At 40.0% G+C, this 21,555-nt stretch overlaps 2 protein-coding genes across 2 annotated transcripts; one reads left to right on the top strand and one right to left on the bottom strand.

Moving 5' to 3' along the window:
* Window positions 1-1,325: 1,325 nt before the first annotated feature.
* Window positions 1,326-7,695, top strand: LOC117813355 (interferon regulatory factor 2-binding protein 1-like). Its single transcript, XM_034684521.1, has 2 exons — window positions 1,326-3,400; window positions 6,878-7,695. Exon 1 carries the CDS (start codon window positions 1,594-1,596, stop codon window positions 3,373-3,375), a length of 1,782 nt encoding a protein of 593 aa, XP_034540412.1. The 5' UTR covers window positions 1,326-1,593; the 3' UTR covers window positions 3,376-3,400; window positions 6,878-7,695.
* Window positions 7,691-20,734, bottom strand: micu2 (mitochondrial calcium uptake 2). The gene is made up of 12 exons (XM_034684523.1): window positions 20,454-20,734; window positions 18,554-18,683; window positions 18,003-18,034; window positions 17,836-17,911; window positions 16,353-16,400; window positions 15,702-15,784; window positions 14,678-14,725; window positions 14,489-14,586; window positions 12,196-12,367; window positions 11,868-11,976; window positions 11,628-11,785; window positions 7,691-10,004 (listed from the first exon to the last, which is right to left on the bottom strand). Exons 1-12 carry the CDS (start codon window positions 20,649-20,651, stop codon window positions 9,903-9,905), a joined length of 1,254 nt encoding a protein of 417 aa, XP_034540414.1. The 5' UTR covers window positions 20,652-20,734; the 3' UTR covers window positions 7,691-9,902.
* Between the last annotated feature and the right edge of the window lie 821 nt (window positions 20,735-21,555).

The following is a 21,555-nucleotide window of genomic DNA, read 5'->3' as shown; positions in this document are numbered from 1 at the left end:
CTAAGAGGCTAAAACCCCGCCCCTTTACGTCACACTATGCCTCATTGAGTTCCGCATTTCAAATATGGCTGCTGCCGTCGATTGGCTTCAAAACAGCGCTCAGGAACAGATGGGTGACATCCCGGATCCAAGCCCATATTTTATACAGTCTATGGTTCCGCCGTAAAATTGTCTCACTGCTTCTAAAAGTGAGACTGCTTTTTTTAAATTTTGTAAATTTGTTTTCTTAAATGTAAATTGGTTTTGACCTCGGTAAAAGTATTTTGATTTTGTAATTTTGTTTTCTTAATTGTAAATTTATTTTCTAAAATGTAAATTTGTCTCCAACTTTGTAAAAGTGTTTCATCTTTTGGAAATTAGTTTTGTCCTTCAGGGCCATCGTAAATAACAAATAATATCAAGCATACAAAAAACGCTGAAAAATTCTTGAATTCAGCATATTTCATTTCTCTCTACCAGTATACTAATAATTGTAACGTTATTTGTTTATGATACAGCGTAAAGCTTCCCTATTCGTTGATTAGATATCACATGTATGTGTCATTATTACCTGGTTGTTCGTTTTCAACGGTATTATTTGCTGTACTGGGTGGGTGGGTGAGAGGAGGATGTTAGCCAAGCTGACATCCATCATGGACAATCCCTCTCACCCCCTGCATGAGACTGTGGGGTCCCTGAGCAGCTCCTTCAGCGGCAGACTGAGACTCCCACCCTGCAGGACGGAGCGCTACCGCAGGTCCTTCATCCCATCTGCAATCAGACTGTGTAACACCAGCACTGCTGTGTCCCGTTAATCATCTGTTCTCATCTTTCATTACACTACATGGAAGTTACTATGTGACTTGGCACATTCACAAATAACTATTGTATCCATCTGAATCGCACTGTTCTTCATACTGTGTTTTTTTTTTTAATGACCTGGTGCAATTTTATCCGTGCAATAACTTACCTTATCTATTTATCAGATAGAAGTGTACATAGTGTGTATATATCTGTAATAGTTGCCATATTTTATTTTTACTTTATTATATTTTGTTCTGTTTTATTTTATTCTATTTTATTTTGTTCTGTTTTATTTTATTTTATTCTGTTTATTTTATTCTATTTTATTCTATTGTATTCTATTGTATTCTATTTTACCCTTGTCATTGCTATTATTATTGTTATTATGTTTTTTAACTATGTTAGTACATTGTTGTATCCCCGTGTCCCGTGTTGTAAGCTGCTGTAACAAAAGAATTTCCCCCATTGAGGGACCAATAAAGTATATCTTAAAAGGTTGAGTTCCATTATTCTGAAATAAACTACAACTCCCATGATGTCGTCAGCCTCGCTCGCGTAGGTGTTTCCGGTGTCTTATGACATTTTACTTCCTTCCACACAGACCGACACGAACAAATCGAGAAAGAAGACATCGCTAACTTTTAAAAGCTGTAGTTTACAGTCGCTTATCCAGCCAAGTTTTCGTTTCATTTCCACATTAACATGCTCGTAATGTCGCGACAGGCGTCCGAGAACTGAGGTATAAGTGAGAACCTTTGAGCGCAGCGTGCAGGCCTCTGAAGAAAGTTTGGTCGCGGGCCTGTAAACAACATGTCCTCCGCCTCGCAGTCCTCCTCTAGACGGCAATGGTGCTACCTCTGCGATCTGCCCAAGATGCCCTGGGCCATGCTGTGGGAGTTCAGCGAGGCAGTCTGTCGGGGATGTGTCAACTACGACGGCGCAGACAGGATAGAGCTCCTCATCGAGACTGCCAGGCAGCTAAAGAGCACACACGGGGTTTTAGACGGGAGGTCCCCCGGTCCTCCACAGGGGAAACCCAGCTCTGCGGGGCCCATTGAAGCAGGGCGGCAGCATGCAGAGCGTATAGAGAGGGGGAGGGGTGAGTATGGGGTATCCTCTCGCCTCCCCAACGGGCTGCACAGAGCTGAAGATGTGGCCCTGTCAGAGGGCAGCAGACAGAGTCCAAACACTCGGAGGGCTGTGGTGGGAGCAGTCCCCAGTCTCCACGGCACCATATCTCATGCGTTGATAGCTCAGGGGTTAGTAGCATCCCCACATGGCCTGTTAGCCCCATTATCAGGCTCTAGGGCAGGGGGCACACCTATTGCAGTTTCAGCTGGCCCCATAATGGGTGAGGTTGGTAGGAGGCAGGCTGTGGCTCTGGGTGTGGGGGCCAGCACCTCAGCTCTGGTGGGTATAGACCCAGCAGTGTGGAGGAACAATGAGGTGATGGCTGAGCTGAATGAGGTGGCTCGCAGCAGGGTTGAAGGCTGGCCCAACCGTCCCAAAGCAGTTCGGGATGTTCTTGTAGCTCTGAGCAGCTGCGTTCCCTTCAACGTCCGCTTCAGGAAAGACCACAACCTGATGGGCCGGGTCCTGGCCTTCGATGTCAGCAGCACCCCAGAGTTTGAGCTGAAGGTGTTTGTGGAGTATCCTGCCGGCTCAGGGATGATCTTCTCAGGAGTCCCAGATCTGGTCAGGCAGATGTTCCGAGACTCAGCCAAAGACGCAGGTAAAGTGGTGAACTCTGGGCTTCGGTATGTGGAATATGAGAAGAGGCAAGGCTCGGGGGACTGGCGAGGGCTGTCTGAGCTGTTGAATGATGGTGTTCGGATGTTTAAAGAGCCCCCGATTCCTGAGGTTCTCCCCCAGCCAGATGCAGGGTTGCCTATGGCAGCTGTTGGACGTCCTGGACCTGCTAAGGGTACAACTCGACGCCGCAAAGCTTCACCGGGTTCTGAGAACGGAGAGAGCGATGGGAGACCTGATCACCCTGCCAGAGATCCGTGGCCCCGGGGTGCTTACTCGGGCATGGAGCCTCTTCCGGGCATGGCTGCCCCTCAAGAGGGTCCACCCCGTCTACACAGCCAGCCCTCGCCCATCTCAGCACTCATGGGCGTTGCAGACAGCCTGAGCTCCAGCCAGATGGCCAGAGACAGCCCCAGCATGTCAACAGCCCACTCCTCCTCAGCCGGGCATCCCACCAGCAGCAGCCCCTCCACCTCCTCCACCTCAGTGTCCCAGTCAGCCATGGGGCAGGGCCTGAGCACGGTGGGTCAGAGCAGTAACACCAGCGCCGGGGAGTCAACGAGCAGCGGTCAGGGTGCGCTGCTATGCTGCACCCTCTGCAGAGAGCGCCTGGAGGACACTCACTTTGTCCAGTGTCCGTCTGTCCCCCACCACAAGTTCTGCTTCCCCTGCACCCGAGGGTTCATTCGCAGCCAGGGGCCGGGCGGGGAGGTGTACTGCCCCAGTGGAGAGCGCTGTCCCCTGGCTGGATCCACCGTGCCTTGGGCTTTCATGCAGGGAGAGATCTCCACCATCCTGGCTGGAGATGGAGACGTGACAGTAAAGAAGGAGAGCGACCCTTGACATCTCCCTCCTCATGTGGTGAATGGTAAGACTACAGCCGAGAGGACATTCAAGGATGATCTTAATATTTTTTAATCAGCTCTCACATTAAATTCAGAAAAACAAAGAATACCTTTAACTCAGTTAAGAATTCAGAACTCAAAATATTAACCATCACTTCTAGACTAGCTGAAATTCAGATTTCCAAAACAATTATAGATATTAACAATACATTGTTCTCATTAATATACAGCATTTACCATTGACTTCTATGTGAACTCAATACCTGCAATGACCTGTAACTTGTTCCCATTATGGCATTTGACAATGCAATTAAACTGTTGCTATATACCCAGACTTATAACTACTAAGTTAATAATTCAAGATATCGTAAGTTGTATTTTAAATGCGTGCAATGCAACTACTGAACATTTGATCTGTGCTGGTTCAAATTAATCTACTTTAAGGTGCAGTATGTAAAATTAGCGATCTTCAGCTGATCAGACATGGTAGAGATGAAATATAATATTCATAAGTATGTTTAAATTAGTGGATTCCCTCAGAGTGAGTCTTTTTATATTTCTATAGGAGCGGGTCCTCTTCCATCTTGCATTGCCATGTCTCTACAGTGGCTCAGAATGGACAATCCACTGACGTGTTTTTTATCCATTAATTTGCCTTATAAAATGCACCAGTTGGAAGTAGATAAAGAAGAAAAGAGTCATTGTTGTGGGCCAAAAGTTCTACTAAGAAGTGTTTTTGACGGTAAATATTTGACAAAAGGAGGAACACACTTCTCATACATCACAGCAGCTTCTTGTCCTCAAAGGCCACCGTAGTGTCATCGACAGGAGGGGTGAGCAAGGAAGCGTTTCAGCCTAGAATCTGATCCACTAGGTACCGCTAAATATTCCCATTTCTACACACTTTACCTTTAACTATATTTTAGGCCCCCACAGCTCCACCTGAGAAAGTCCCCCTGTTTGAAGCTGGGATTTTAGATTTCATTAATTACAAATAAAAGGTTATCATAGCTACTTAAGTGACTCATAAGGTCTGCACTTTCTCTGGTCACACTTTTTTTTCCAACACACTTTGTACCTTAGATTATTATTTTACCAGGATATATTTTTGTCAACAGAAAGAAGCAGAAAAAACTTTGCAAATTATCCATCTGTCACTTAAAAAGAGAGCAGGAAAAAAAAGTAGACTGCATAGTTTTCGATGTTTCACAAAAACTGTCATGAGTTTGATGCTGATTTCACTCTGACCTCGAGGCAGGAAAATTCAAATACTGACCAGAAACGATCAAATTAAGATTAATAAACCAAATGATGTCTCATCTTCTTCAACTGTAACTGTTATTTTTTTAAACAACCTCTTATAATGTCTTCAGTGGTTTTTCATCAACGCATACTTACTCTTTTATGATACATACTGGATACTGTTTATAACATTATCCTCAGGGTTTCCATGCTTCACTATTAGGGGCAACATGAATAAGGAAACGAGAGCAAGAAGAGATTTTTTGTTTTAGGCTTTTGAGAATAAAAGTGGAAAACTTGGAGAATAAAATCAGATATCAAATGAAGAAAGATGAAATAATATCAAACTGCTGAAGACAAATGTCAAAATATAGACATGATTTTAAAACATCAGTACACAAATAATATTTGGAAGGAAGTGGAAATGTTTTCAAACAGAGCCCAGGAATAAAGATTAAATGTAGAAACGATTATATTCAAAGGTCTAAGGACAAAGTCTAAAAGTGAAGACTTAGAGGGGCTCTGTGTAGTATTTAGCATCATGTGTAGAAATGGGATACAATATTCATAAGTATGTTTAAGTTTGTGTTTAATCACCGGGATATAAACTAGGGGTGCATGATATTGGATTTTTTTTTGCCGATATGCTGATATTTTACAACTCATTTAGCCGATTACCGATACCAATATTTTTTTCTGCACACCTAATTGCAGAGATCATCAATTCTCTTCTGTATTGCAGTTAGCGCAAAGTGTTATTGTGATACTCTTATCACATTTCTTATGTAATATTCATTTCTTGTGCAAAATAACAAAAATACTTAAAACTGCATATTTATTCATGACAATTGCTTTCAAACAAAATTCATTCAAAAAGATACATCCTACTTAAAACTTGGATGATGCTCTCCCTGAGACAATCATAACAAAACCCACAACCAGGGCAAATTTGGCCAATTTCACATTTGACAGTCAGTAAACCTAACCTCTGTTCACAGGGAACATGTGAAAAGTGTAACTGTACAGCAATTAAACCCAAATGAAATAAAATGGTTTACTCTTTGACAGTAAATGTGCCTAAATTAGTCAGCTACATGTACCTTACAGACTGCTGCTTAAATTCAAATTTAACTTCAAACATGGGCCCAACATGTGTGCAGCAGCCCATAATTTTATTGGTTAAGTATATCGGCCGATATCGGCGTGTTGGCCGATATCCGATAGTTCATTTTAAAGCCAATAATGTGCCGATACTATCGTGCATCCCTAATATAAATACCATTAAGTTTTATTATCTTGGAATTAGCCTCTGATATCTACTTAAAGAGGAGGTCCCCTTCTACGCAGGCCACCATTCTGCAGCGCATCTGTGGTTCTGTATTTAGTGAGTGGCCTTGCAAAATGCAATTGGAAGAAGAAGGAGAGAGTAATTTTTTTGTGCAAAATAATTAGTATTGATAGATGTATCTGCTGGTGAAATCTTGAAACATGGAGGATCTTACTCATCTTGCATCACATGAGCTTCTGGTCCTTGAAGGCCACCGTCGGTTCACTGACCGGAGGGGTGAGCATGGGAGTGTTTCAATCTAGAGTTCTGTGAATATTCCCATTCCCAAAATAAATAGAGCAATGAAGTCCAACTATTGAGGAATAATGTTGAGGTGTAGTGAGAAAAGTTGGTCGTGGATTAAAGTAGAAATGGAGAGAAAACAGTCCAAATATATTTGGATAAAGCCTGATTAAACAAGATGCCTTGGAATGAATTAACAAGTCATGGATTAACGTCAAAATAAAGAGAGCTCTAGATGACGTGGGTTAAATAATCCAGCTTGTCTTGGATGTAAGTGAAAATGGGGAAATACGGTCAACATGTGAAAAATTAAGTCTTGAGAACATGGATTCAAATATAGAGGGACTAGGTCAAATATAAAGTTTAATCAAAGAGAATATCGGTGACTTTCTTATTTGTGCTGAGATTGAGGACAGAATCACAGAATAAATAACGGTCTTTTTTTGTGCCTTGCTGGATTTTTCTTATTGACATTTCAGTTTACCCCAAACAATGCAAGCCATATCTCAGCTCAAGTGACAGTCTGGACATGAAGCCCTCCAGTTTTTGTGAATTTATTTATATCTTAAAAAAATATATCAAACTCAAACTGTAGTCCAAAACTAAACAGACAAAAATGCAAATAAATGTCTACCAGCTGTAACTAATGTTCATGGACCCTCACACATCTTTTCTTCTCTCCCCACAGTGGATCAAACACTTTGAAAGCACTTCCTTATTATGTCAGCAGAGGTCCACTTTGTCTGCAGCTCATGATGTGTGCCTCTGAGAGCAGAGAAACTCTGTACCAGGAGGAGGAGGAGGAGGACAGCTACACAAACACAGAAACTAAAGACACAAACAGGCTCACTTTGAGCAGAGGGACACGTCCGTCTGTCTGTCAGGGCTGCGACTTCACCACTGAATGTTAGTCCTGACCAAAACTTTAACGCCCAGGATAGAAAGCACATGCTTGTTTTTTAAAACGACAATCTCTTCTGTCTTTCATTTGTGTTTTTTTGTTCTATTTGTTGCATACTACAGACGGATGACAGCGATAAAAGATAGATGCAATTCTTCAAAAAACAAGTGAATGTTCAAAATGTGGCAGAAACCATCGGGTCCTTAAAGCCAAGGATTAAAAATGTAATCCCACAGTATGTCTCTTAGGTAATCTCCTTATATTGTATGTCAAAAATGTGAATTTACTTTCAATATGGCTATGTAATTTCTATTTTTGATACAATACAAAATTTATATGTATTTGTTTATAGTGATAAGAAGACCAAAGATGGCTTCATGCTCAATGTAAGTTTATTGTATTGTAGCTGTGTATGCTGTACTCACTGATAACTTTGGCATCAGTCACTAATTTGTTCATCTATCACAGACGTAAGCTTGTTTTTGTCTATTTACTTTTTGAACTATATGTATGGTAAAGATAATTAGCACCACGATCTTCAATGGTTAACCCACATATTCATGTGATCTGAACAGGTCAATTCTACAATAAATGACTCAATAGTTCTCAGCTTGTTTATTCTGTGGACATGAAATATGCAGAACCTTAGTCAAACTCAGGCATCATTATAAAACTTTATTTGATAAACATCTTCACAAAAATATGAAAACCAAGCCACATAAGGGCACTAAGCTTTTTATAGGCACAAATGATCTAACCATTGAACCCCAGCTTATTCAAACACTGCTTTGAGCTACAAAGTGTGCAGAGAGCAGAATAAAACAGCTGTGTTCAACTCATAATTAGAAGTGGTTTGAACCCAGATGTAAAAGTCATATTGTAAACACTGCAACCAAGCCATAGATAGAAATATAAAAAACAGCCTCAGTGACATCATTACTTTTACTCCAACATTGGTGGTCACCATATCAATCAAATTTTGTTCGTAGAGCAGGTCTGGAACATACTCTTTGTTATATTATTTACAAAGACCCAACATCAAGACAGGATAACTTTAAGTCCTACCTTACCTGCCAGTCAACTAAACTCCACCTACCTATGTTAACTTATTTAAAACTTTTAGCCTTAATGTACTCATGACAGATGAGTCATAATGCATCCCTCATAGTGTGTCAATAAAGAAATTAACTATTAAGACTCAGTGGCAATCTCTGGTCTTAAAATATGAAGGGGATGTGGAAGAAAATTCAGTTCCTCGAGTGTCCACTTGGCTGGCTGCAGAATTACCAGAAACCACATACACACCCATTCAAAAAAGAATTATTACAGCAAAAATAAACATGTTTACAGCCTAGATAAAAAAAAAGGTTTTGGTCTGATTAGCTCATTTATCTATCGGCACACACTGTGCAGGTGGTGATTTTTTTTTTATAACTCCCAAGATAGACTGATGTTAGGCTGAGTCAGCATTTCAAATATGTCTGCCAACGATAGGCTTCAAAACAATGGCTGTTTTTGAAATTCCCTACTAGACTAGCAGTACGTACTGATTTGGCCAAAATTCAGTAAGTAGTATGTGAACAAGAGCAAAATCTGCAGTATGCCAAAACTACTCGGATGTCTACTGGTTCGGGAATATTTCACAGTATGTATCGGACCAGTCTGCCTCACGTACTGTTCCGCTTTTTCTTTCCTCTTCTTTTTTTGACGGGGGGAACTCAGTTTTTACATGCTGTGAAAATGATTAAATTCCACATAAACCACTTCCTAACTTCTTAAATTATAAGTGGATGCTAAAGAAGCAGTTTCGCTATCAGCTTGGCCGTTGTTTACTTCCGCATTCCGAAACCGGGAATCCAGTGATGTCTGGCCCAGCATGCTGCAACACAGATCGAACAGAACAGTCATACTATATACTAAATTCAAACGTAGTATGTAGCAGGTCGTTTCGAAAACAGCCAAAGCTTCAGAAACAAATGGGTGACATCAAGGAGACTACGTCAAATTATTATACAGGGTATGATTCAGACCCAACACCTCTTGGTATCAGGCTGTAAACATGTTTCATTTTGCTCTAAAGTTTAGTAACTCTGGTGTTACTGGGGATTCCTTGGCTTTTGGAGGCAGCATCTAGTGGACACTAGAGGAACTGCAGTTTTTGCATGTCCACATTGGCTGTGTTTCATAACAAAGGCTGCCATTTGAACACAACCAAAGGTCGTTTCATGTAATTTACTTACCATCTTTATGGTACTTTAATTCTCGAAGTTAAAAGAAGATGTAGTAGTGGATGTAGTAGTAAGTCGGTGTCTCAGGTTGGGCCACATGAGTCACAAAAGTGTGGATACGCCCCATTTAAATGCATTTCTGTAACTTCTCCTTCATCTTCTGGCACTGACCATCGGTCATTAAAGGAGAATCTGCGGGTGACCAGTGAGCTAACATTGACGCTAACAAGGTTGTGACGGTCAGAAAGAAAGAGAATTCTCAATCCTTCTTTTGAGCTCAGTGAACCAGATTTGAATCTATATTTGATCATTGTTAAATTCAGTCAAATTCACGTCTCTCTTCTGAATATAAAATGCACGATTTGATTTCTGCATTAAAGTAAAACGCATGTAATAGACCAAACACCTCAACCCACCTCTGTGAAGCTAATATCAGACAGCACACATCATTCATACATACGATATAGTGGTATAAATCCTTTGTTCCTGTACATATGGTTACACTGTAAATCTTCTCACACCACTCTTTGGATTATGAAGGACTAAAGTGGACTTGTCGACGTGTTCTGGATCATCACTGGGGTTCAAATGGGGCACCCAGTGTCTCCCAGGGCCTCCCTAGCCCCCTTCAGGGTCTCTCTCTTCACACATTTCCAGTATCCAGAGAATCCGTTCTGTGGCTGAACCTGAGGGGGAGACAGAGTTTGTCTGAATCTCACAGCACTGAAGTTCTTAGTGGAAGTCACATAATGTTTACCTTAAGCAGAACAATCCAGACTGAAATTATGATCAAAATCCTGAAATCAAGCCTCTCATTAACACAGGACCATCTTAAACTTACATTTGTCACCAATGGCAAGTCACAGTGATGAATGAAAAATTATAACAGGATAAAGTCAAAACACAATTCAGACTGTATTATGAAGTTCAATTCTGAAATGTACACCTCTCAGTCAGCCATCAAATCTAAACTCTTGTCTTCATTTGAAGATCACATGTACGATGCAGTGAGGGCTCTCCAAACCAAGCTGCTCCTGTGGGAGACTCAGATGCAGCAAGGATTCAAAGGTCAATGACAAATCTGGTCTCCCATCTTCCTGTTTTTGAGCTAATGAATTTTGGGCAGACAAAAATGTATGATGCTGTATGATCTGTCATTTGTATTTATTTGATACCCTTGGATTATTTTATTATCACCCGGCAACCTCAGAGACTGTCAGCAATCATTGGGCCTCATTCACTAACAGTGCATACGCACAAATACGTGCTTAAACTGCGTATATTTAGCTTAAGTCTCTAATTGCTGATTACAGGTTGTGGGCATGCGCCTGTCAATTTAGAATTATTCTGATTCACTAATATACGCAAGGTGGTGAGAACAAAATGCGCTGGTACATGTGACATGAATCCGACAGCGATTTTGCATATGGACTTATTTTATGTGCAGTGAGAACATTTCTACACATTTATTGGTGAATGAGGCCCATTGTCTGCTGATTGTATGTGTCGCTGAGAGCTGACACCTCTGTATTTCTGGTGTAACCAGTCGTTAGCCCGAAACAACCTCCAGCTCAGACATTCTTTTCAGTGCAACATAAAGGCTGTCATTCCTTAGATTACTACATCCCTTATGTAGTGCTTGCTCATCTTTGTCTGCTGAGTCTCAGTTTCACTGTAAATAGTTGTCAAACAGAGGCTTTATTCTGGCTTTCTTCAGCAGTATGAACCTGGAAACAACAATTTGTTGTACTTGCAATTAACATGTCTTCACTTTACCAAAATAACATCATTATGCAGACTGGTGAAGAGTAAAAAGTCAAGATTTGTCAGGTCTGTCCTGGAGAAGTGAAACAACTTTTAAGACGCTTGTTTTTTCGAATGATGGTCAAATGAATAATTTCTGACTCAGAGAGTCTGGGAATGTAATCTGCTGGCTACCTGATTGGCTTTTGTGGCACAGCGTTGAGAATATTTGTTATTTAAGTGTAAATGTTTGATCCATAATCGATTCTTAGCTGCACACGTATAAAGATATCTGTTAATTCAGATGAATAAAATTTGTCAGATTACATTTCATGGGAATCCAGCCATTACGAGGAACTACATCATATGGACTGTTTTTCATGCATATGCCAAAGCCTGTTGATACGTGATTGGTCAACACTACTCGGGCATCAAATGTACAACAAACAGCACCCAGAGAACAGGAAACCCTCCGAGGCAGCGTCTACATTTTTATGCAGAGGACCAAGACCTCTACGATCAGATCACCAACATAAAAATATAAAGATGAAGATGGACAGACTGACCTTCAGGCCTCGCAGCACTCTGTCTTTCATCACACCGATGAACTCCTTATGGCTCAGACGGTTGTCTCCGTCCATGTCAAAGAGCTTGAACACAGTATCCAAAACGTTCTCAGACAGATCATGGCCGGTGGCGATCCTCACCGCTCGCTTAAACTGAGCTGCAGCCAAAGGAAGGAAAATATGAGACACATACTGCGTCAAGATAAAATGCGTCAACTTCAATCAATCGAGAGTTGTTACCCATTCCCACAGGTCGGTTGGCACCAGACACCATCTTCATCGAAAAGGCAAAATCCTCCAGGTTGTTGGTGAAGAGACAGAAGGCCTTAAACTCATCAAATGTGATACTCTGCAATACAAACAGGCTAAGTTCACTTTTAAGCTTTATTTTTCTCTCTTTATCATTTTTGGTCACGCTTCCCTTTATTTGACAGGATAGTTGTAGAGACACCAAAGGGTCCAGGTCAGAAGAGGAGCCAGAGGCCACTGCGTCACCTGTAGCCTCTGTATCTCGGACGCTTTAAATCACTGAATTAAAACTAAAACTAGCTGAGAAAAGTTTGTGCACCTGGCCGGCAGGGATTTTCTTTCTCATGTTCTCCCAGTACACCTCGTTGTCCTCTTCGTTAGTGTAGTGCAGCAGCCACTCTGCGAAGTCCTCTCTCCTCATGGTGTCCATGCCTTTAGAGAACTGCAGGAACTCCATCTCCTGGACTTCAGCCTGCAGGTCCTCCATGAACCTGAAACACAGGCGATATTTAAGAGACCAACACGATCACAACAAAACAAATGTTCCTTTAAAATGGAAAGAACAGGATGAAAAGTGAGATGTGATCATTTAAGTTGAGCAGGATGGCGTCTACACTCAATTTCAATCTGCATTCTTACACATGGTCAGCAGAGCGCAACTCCATTGGTTGCCAGTTGCAACCACAGCTGCATTGTTTGGTTGTACTTAGAGACACCCTGAAGAGTTTATTTACACTAAATACGTTTTGTTTACAGCTCATGTGAGGAATTTTTATTTGGTTATGCAAGTGAAATTAATACTGACGTCTCTTTCTGAACAAAAAAAAAATAAAACCAGACCATGAGTTACGAGAGCGACTCTTTCTCAAGTTATTTCATACATAACTGTTGGTGACGGACTCGATGATTCACAGTGCGATGAAGAAACTGCCTTTTTTTAATATGGTCCAAAACGAAAGTGATAATTTACTGTTAAAATAAAACAGGAGATAATTTTTCTCATGTACAGGACACGATCAGCAAGGAGAAAAGATGTACTACTAAGCTTTAAAGCTTATATTGCCATACTGATATTAGCATCCTGAATAATATCAGAGCTACAGTTAACTACATAACTGCATTGGTGACTTGCAGACTAAGCCAGACCCAGCCTCAACTGGGCCTTCACTAAAGCCCTTTTTATATTGCAAGTCCGTGATGGGGGGGAACTTTGTCCTCTCGCCTTATTATTTCACAGTGATTCTACAGCAGAGTAGTCCCTGTGTGTGATTTCACTTTGCTTTACACCATTTCAGAAGGTAAACACACAGCAGAAGCTTTACAAACACACACTCAGACACCTGAGTGAAGCCTGCATGGTGGTGGGATGACTCGGCCCCTGTAACTCGACTGTAATGGCTGCAGAGGTTGCTTGCCCTTCCTTTCTCTAATTCATCCAAATATGGTCGCTCCCAGTCATAGAGGACAGCTGCAGCTGAAACACTGAACTCTATCCTCTTCATAAACCTGCAGCTTAAACCTAACTGAAGATTTGTCAGTGACTGTGTTGTTTTGTTTTTAATGCTTTAGACCCAATCTATTGCACACAAAGGAAATAATTTATATTAAATCAGGTATTACATTATTATTAAGCAGTTTACGTACATTGCAGCATTTCATCTGTTCACCTAGTGGTAGACAGAGGGGACTTCCAGAGCGGAGGGGATTGAATAAAAAGGCTACCAGCTGCATGTACACAACATCCACCCCAGGGAGTCTCCAAATCGTTTTCAAACCTTATGATAAAAAATCTTTACTAAGATTTAAAGTTTTTTTATCTGGACCTCTGTAATTCAAATACACTCAGGGAGCTGTTCGCTAAATAACCATGAAGACGTATGCAGGGACCAACTAATTCTTTGTATTTACAGCACCCCAGGGAGCATTACACCTCTCTTTAGGGCCCCCAACAGTGCACTACATCCCCTTCTCTCCACTGGAAGGACACCCTGAGGGCACTTCATCATGTTTTATCTACCAAATCCAAGAGGATGCTTGAGCTGTTGATTTCTATGTACCAGGGAGGGGGGTGGTGTTTGATTCAAATACCAGATTTTTGTTTAAAGACCTGAAATAAGAGTTAATGTTTTGTTTTATTTTTATTCTCATGATAATAAACAGAGAATCTTCCTCTTTAAAGGTGTATTTTTTTCATTTTGTTTTATGAAAGAGGAAGTTAATGAAATAAAAGCATCACTTCAATCCTTTAGTGAATCATGCCCTGAGTGTATTTAGGAAGCTGGGTATTGTTCTACTGATTTTCAGGGGACGGTCTGGACCAAGAATGCCACGGCTGATTTAGTCCCACTCCATACTAGCTGATCCCTAAGGTCACTGGAAGGTATAAAGGCCTGGATAGAAAAGATAGGATTTGTAACCTTTGTCACGATAATTGTGGGGGCGATGAGTACCATATTTTGTTTAAATGCAGGAACACAAGCATTCTGAATAATAGAGAGAGGTTCATACCCAGGTATTATTTCCAATGTCCTTCTGTGTTTAAAGGTTCTAGGTTTGTTATGATGCCTTTTAAAATATCAGCAGTGGTTTAATACAGACGACCTTTCACTCACCTGTGGAACTCCTGATACTGCAACTTATTTTGTCCTCTCTTCCCAAAGAAGTAGGCCTGCAACGATGTGTTCACACTCTCTCCATCTTCTGCTGGACTCTGTACTCATCCAGGAAATAAAGAAATATATAATGTGTTGTCAAAATTAAAGTAGGTCAAATTTGCACAGTGTGAAAAAGTATACACTCACCTCTGTGCCTTCCTTTGGAGCTCTTCTTTTCCCAATGATTTTTTTCAGCTGCAGGAGCAGAAAAAAAGATGTCTTCAAAAAAGCGTTAACATCTAAAAAAGTTCAATTAAAAAGAAAATATCTACTAGAGTTTTTTAAGCCATAATCTAAACATCATCTCTAAACTACAATTACATTTCCAAAAAAAGTTGTGACACTGTCTAAACGTAAAAAGAAACAGGATGTGATGATTTGTGAAAACTGAACATAGCACAAAGACAACACATGAAATGTCAAAACTGAACTTTTTATTATTTGTGGAAATGATGGGCTCACTTTGTATTTCAAGCAAGCAACACACATCATGTTGACATGTTGTCTATGTGATATTTTAAATTAAATGGGTTTCAATCTTTTACATTCTGTTTCCATTACAGCACATCACTGCTTTCTTAGAAATGAGGTTGTTTCACAGCTAAATTAACCAAGAGGTGAGCATTTTACTGATCAGATTACAGATACAGCCTTTATCTATGTCAATAATAGACATGGAGCAGACGAGAACCCATGCACTCTTATTTTGAGGCATGTTCACCAAGTCATAGCATGTAAATACGACACAGGGTGCATCATAGCGTGCCAACATGCAGTCTCACAGCCTAAGGCCTGATCTCAGCACACAGAGGATTTCTCCTGTCATCACGCAGGCAGAGTCCGGCTGAAAGGTCACATGACTCTAAATAACTGGACTACACTGGGGGGCTGACTCAGGCTGCGGAGATGCAAACACATGACAGATGGAAAACAGACTACAGCAGCTAACAGTGCAGCTCCACCTCACCTTCAGATCTGTCATACTTACAACGGTGGCAGCTTCAGAGCTTCAGGCAGCATTAAAGGTGGGATTATTTAGACGTTTAAATGTACACATTCACATTTATATAATACAGATGAATGTTACCCCATGATTACATTGAAATTAAACTGTTATATTTCAATATTACTGTCATATTACAGAAAACTAAAAACTTAAAAAGCATCTTACCGTCAGAAACTCCTTTTTGTCCACATGCTCATTGCCGTCAACATCAAGCATTTTGAAAGCAATATGAAATCCTGTGCGTGGCTCTGCAACACAAATGCACTGTTAGTCATCTGTACTCTACAGTCACCTGACTACTACAGACAACCTGACATAAATAAACGTTAGAGTCTGACTGATAACGTCTGTGAAAAAGCTAGTGTACAGAACATGAGTTAAAATGGTTTGTTTACATAGACTGTCTATCACAGCATGCAGTGACTCCACTGAGCACAGTCTGCAGCACAGAGCATCAAAGGTCACACAAAAATTAGGTAACAACCATAGGTCATTGTTAAAATTTTCACCTGTAGAATCAATAGTAAAATCCCAAATGTGTGCGGCTCTAATCTGCTGACTTGTTTAGTATAGAAAAGGGAAATTTCTCAACGGAGCCTTGAGGACAGTGTTGAGAAATAATAAACACAATTCAGGTCAACAGCTGCTGAGAGACTGTTTAGTCCCACTGAAACATGCAGGTGTGGAAACTCCGAAAGAAAAAAAGTGTGCTTGCTGAAGAAAAATGCGAAACACTTAAGTCACAAAAAACAGGCACCTCCATTGAGAGAAGGGAAACCTTGTAAAGCCCACACAAAGGTTTGTAAATGTACTCACTGGTCAGGATGGTCAGCAGGAAAAGATACTCTGTGTAGGATATCAAACCTGAGACAAAATAGACATAAAGCCAATCAACAAACATAATGACTGACATTCAAAATGACGTATTTCATGTTAGACTAGCAACCATGATGATCTCAGTTTGGTTGTGTTTGGCAGCATCTACAGTACAGAGGAGAACTATTGCTGGTGTTTTTAGCTCTTCTCTCTATCAGGACTCCAAAGAGCATCCACACAGAAGGGTTCCAATGTTTGCATTCATCTGATCATTACATTACATTCTTTTGTTTTAATTTGCACAACTTTTATGAGTTCAACTATCTGTAGTTTGCTCCTATGCTCCAAACTCTGCAGACACAAGAGGCCACGCCTTCAATGGGTGACTGACAACTGCTAGGTGAAAGGAGATACTATTTTTTTCTTCCTGAAATTTCCCTTTGATACCCTGTCTAAAGGCTAAACAACCACTGTGTAACTCATTCAACAAAAGATGTCAATTAGGGATGTAACAATACTCAACTCGCGACATAATACGATACGATATGACACGATTCAAGGATTGATTCATGGTCCATGATTAGGTACTTGTAATCCCCTCACTCTCCCCACATTTCCTGCCCTCCCAAGCTGTCCAACAAAACAGGATGAGGGCAAGTAACACATTTAAGTTAAAGCTTTGGAGAAGACATTGTCTTATAACACTGTTATTTATGATGCTTTTATTTTTACTTTCCTGTTTACATAATATATCTGCTTTTATTTTGAAGGAAACCCAAGATACTTCAGTTGGGTCTTAAAGTTACAGGAGTCATGAAAACAAGTGTTAACATGTTAGATGTGGCAAAGCCAGCACTGTGTGAATGTGGGAAAATAATATGAAGCGTAAAAGTGCTTAGAATGGTTAAAAGGCACCGATTGTGTGTGGGCATGTTACCATTATTCTTTTTTTTTTTTGGGGGCTTTTTTGCCTTTATTTGATAGGACAGCTGAAGAGAGACAGGGAATGTGGGGAGTAGAGAGCGGGGGAATACATGCAGGAAATGGTCAACTGGCTGGGAATAGAACCAGCGACCCCTGCGGACAGGACTGTAGCCTCTGTATGTGGGGCGCTTAGACCGCTAGGCTACCAGCGCCCCTGTTATCATTATTCTATTCAGGTTTTGTTTTTAAAGTTACAATTTTTGGACATTTCACCTTTATTTCATAAGAAAGCTGAGTAGAGACAGGAGGATTCATGTGGTTACAATGTAGGAGACACCACTTGCTTCAGAGAGACTGTTTTGACTTGAACAAACTGAAAATCGTCAAAAATAAGGTTGCTCAGACCGAACTAAACTAAACTAAATCAATCTCTGATTAGTTTGCATAAAAGACGAACTTTTCTGAGTCACAGCTACGTTTTAAAACAATCAGATTTCTGACAGAAAAAAACAACATCTGAAGGTCTAGTGTGTTCAGGTTAGACATCGTGATGACTTACCATCGTCTCCCAGGCTCCTGAACAGTTCATTCCCAGGCCGAGCTCTTGAGGCAGCTTTCAACATTTTGTTAACCTCCTGCAGAAACGCACACAAGACAAACTGATGATGACGCTCTATATGAGCAATTTAACAATCTTATGTATGCAGACTGATGTTTCAAACGAACCTCTTCAGTTAAATGCTTCTTCTGCAGCTTTCCTACATGAAACAGAAAAGATGTGTTGATTCATTTATTTTCATGTCTGTCGCTTCATGTCAGCCTTACGCTGTGCTCCATGTCTTCAGCTACTACACCTACATCATTTTTTTCTGTTGCTACTTGTTTGTTTTCTTAATCCATTTAAGGGGGCGGTGATATTTTCAAAGTTCCAACTAAACAAACTCCTCCTGAGTTGATACTTCAGCTAACTCTTAGCACACTGTATCCTTCTCACATGGCACTCACTGCACCAGAAAATACTGATTCACATGTTGATTTGAATAAAGCCTTCCACTGGTGACCAGCAGAGTTATCTATCAAGTGACTGTGAAGCCTCAAACCATCGATTCACATCATTTACATACACAACAAACAATTCAGTGAGATAATCTGTACGGAACCATCTGGATGCTTTGTGTTTTCAGTTATTTAGACAACAACAGAAAGGAACTTTATCCTCATTTACACTAGTTTAAAACTGTCAGTACATGAAGGCGATAAGATAGTGTGCATCTTACGGTCCACATTCTCCAACATGACGGAGTACAGAAAGTCTCTGGGGGTCATGTAGGGCTCCTGCTTGTACGTCACAGAGGCAAACTGGTTGAAACGGACCTTTCTGGCAGACAGCTGTGGAGCTGCAGCTTCCTGGAACAATGCAGGTCAAAAACACATCACTGTACATGACTGAACCATGATAACACTCCACTTAGAAAATAGAAATAGTAAAATATTAAAAACTGCAAAAAATAATCAAATATTAATATAAATAAAATAAGAACTAACAAATAATATTGTTGTTCACATCTTAGTCTACCAATAAAGTGTTTGAACAACACTGCAATTCCGGGAATTTTCAACGTATGAAACTTTCCATGGGAATTAACAGGAATTTATGGGAATAAATCAGGAATTCACTAAATTGAAAAAAGGAACTTAAATATAGTTGGGGAAAATATATTTTAGCATAATCCTGACTAAAACAACCAGATTATATGCAAGTACAGTTGAATATCTATACAGAGCCATCCTCAACAAGTCTAGACAGTGACACTGAAGAGGAAGTGTGGGAGTTGGATGTTGAGGAAGTGGACATGGAGGATGTTGATGAGACCCAGGAAGAGCCCATTGCCTTAAAGGGTTTAGCAAAAAATGCAGAGGCTAGGCTTGAGAAGCTGGAGGGAAGATGCTTTTTTATTTGCATGTTGAATGGGACTTTTTTTGGAAGGCTCTTTTCATTTAACATTTTGATTGGGACTTTGTTGGGATTGCATTATTGTAAATTTTTGGAATGGGTTGGGGGGCATGAGTAATATTTAACTCAACATTCATGTTTTTGTTCTTCAATGAAAGAATTGATTGTTCAATAAAATATTTAACACTTGATAAAGTTCTACTTACAAATAAATCTGTTTTAATTGTATTATTTTGGATGGATGTCTGCTGATAACAAAACATATTTATGCAATATGACACCTTTTCATTAAATTACTCACAATTCCCAGTTAACTCCCACAAATTCCCATGGAAAGTTTCTAATTTGGAATATTTCCAAAATCCCCCAGCACATTTATATTTAACATTTATATTTATATCTAAAATTTTGATTTATCGTTGAACATTTATACTGATATTTAACATTTATATTTACATTTAGCATTTGGATTTAACAATGATTTTAACTTGATAAATTTTTCACAAGAAAATTAAATGTGAAGCCGATCACAAATATTCCTCTAAATGTGATAAAAAAAAAAGTGACATTTAAAAAATTCACTCTACATTGTTATGCCGTTTTGGAGCTAAATGTGGAGAACTGTTTCTGTTATTTTCAGTGTGCACAACTTCAGAAAGGGCGTCCCATATTTCCAGGGATGGTGTTGCAAATTAGCATCTGCGACAAACACTATGCCACATGCATTAGATCACTGTTCTCAGTTTGTCTATGCTGCATCGTTCCCTAATATATTAACCATACATCGATGTCGATGCTCTAACATGCATTGACACCTGCTCATATAAAATGAATGCATACTCACTGTCCTGTAAATTCCCAATGAACTGTTGTTGTATGCTACAGTGTGAACTAGTGGTGTGAAGTGTCCTGTAAAAGTTATAATCTTCGTAATTCTCAAGTGTGAATTGATTAAAAAGTATGAAGCAGACAAAATGCACATTAATATTAACAAAGCCTCTGCAGTACACCTTATTTATCTCAGGATGGTGTGTCTGTGAGTGATCACTAGGAGGCGCACTGTTGATATAAACTTCTATATCAGCACCATCTTTTTCTACAAATGTGTCTCCATGAATTAAGTTTGGGAATATTAAACATTACGTTTGCATAGATAGGCGACTGAAAGCCACTTTTAGTTGACTTGTTCAAACAATAAGAACTTTGATTAGGTGTGTACTCACTTTTTGCTCCTTGGCATGAACAGCAAAGGGCAGAGTCCTGCTGTGGGCATGATACTGATAATAATAGAGAGCTCCAACTCCGACAAAAGAGCCCCAAACACACGGACCCACAGCCCGGCGCAGGACTACACTCCTCAGAGACTGAGAACTCTTGAGAGCAGTCTTCAAAGCAGCAGCGAGTCTTCCCCAGCTGGCCATTTGGGCGAGATGTAGAGCTAGCTGGGTGATTAAAATCCTCGGCTTCCGCAGCTGCGTTCTGCATCTGCGCAGAACCGCGCCCACAAATACCAGAGTCACGTGACGCACTCGGAGACCAGCCCGGACCAGCCATAAACACAAATGGAGGGCTCAGGGAGAGGGGGCGGGGGGTACATTAGATATAAAGAGGGCAAAATCTGTGACAGACAATGCAGTTACTCAAAAAATGTATTTAAAAAACATTGAAATAATAAATTAATTGTGAAATTAAATGGAAAATAGCAAACAAACACAGCCTAAAGTTTGGACACACCTTCTTATTCAATGTTTTTTATTTATTTTAATTATTTTCAACATTGTAGTTTAATACTCAAGCTCAAGACATCAAAACTATGAAATAATATTGGTTTGCCATAATATGGATTACAACAGTCATCAAATAGGACTATCCATTGTGTACTAACCCTAACTCTGAACAACACAACTGATGGTCTCAAACACATTAAGAAGGCAAGTCATTCTACAAATTAACTCTTGACAAGGCTCATGTTAATTAGAAACCATTCCAGGAGACCACTTCATGAAGCAGACTGAGAGAATACCAAGAGTTTGCAAAGCTATCATGAAGAAGAAAGGGGGCTACTTTACAGAATCTAAAATATAAAACATATTCTGATTTGTTTAACACTTTTTTGTTAATTAAAAAATTCCATATATATTCTGTCATAGTTTTGATGTCTTTGGTATTAATCTACAGTGTTTCAAATAATTCAAATAAATACAAACCCTTGAATGAGAAGGTGTTTCCAAACTTTTGACTGGTAGTGTAGCTTTAAAAACAGTCCACATCAGGGGGTAATACACATCATTATAAATAAATATTTAACAAACAACGACTAGAGCT

Source organism: Notolabrus celidotus, chromosome 5 (assembly GCF_009762535.1).
Source record: "Notolabrus celidotus isolate fNotCel1 chromosome 5, fNotCel1.pri, whole genome shotgun sequence".
Lineage (NCBI taxonomy): Eukaryota > Metazoa > Chordata > Actinopteri > Labriformes > Labridae > Notolabrus > Notolabrus celidotus.
The sequence above is the reverse complement of the archived record's forward strand: the minus strand, read 5'-3'. Positions and strand labels throughout refer to the sequence as shown.

Coding starts and splice junctions, on each gene's coding strand:
- LOC117813355 (XM_034684521.1), top strand. CDS start 1,594: ATGTCCTCCGCCTCGCAGTCCTCCTCTAGACGGCAATGGTGCTACCTC.
- micu2 (XM_034684523.1), bottom strand. CDS start 20,651: ATGGCCAGCTGGGGAAGACTCGCTGCTGCTTTGAAGACTGCTCTCAAG. Junction 15,785..16,352: donor CCTGCTGACCATCCTGACCA/GTGAGTACATTT, acceptor TTTGTGTTGCAG/AGCCACGCACAGGATTTCAT. Junction 14,587..14,677: donor CTCCAAAGGAAGGCACAGAG/GTGAGTGTATAC, acceptor GGATGAGTACAG/AGTCCAGCAGAAGATGGAGA.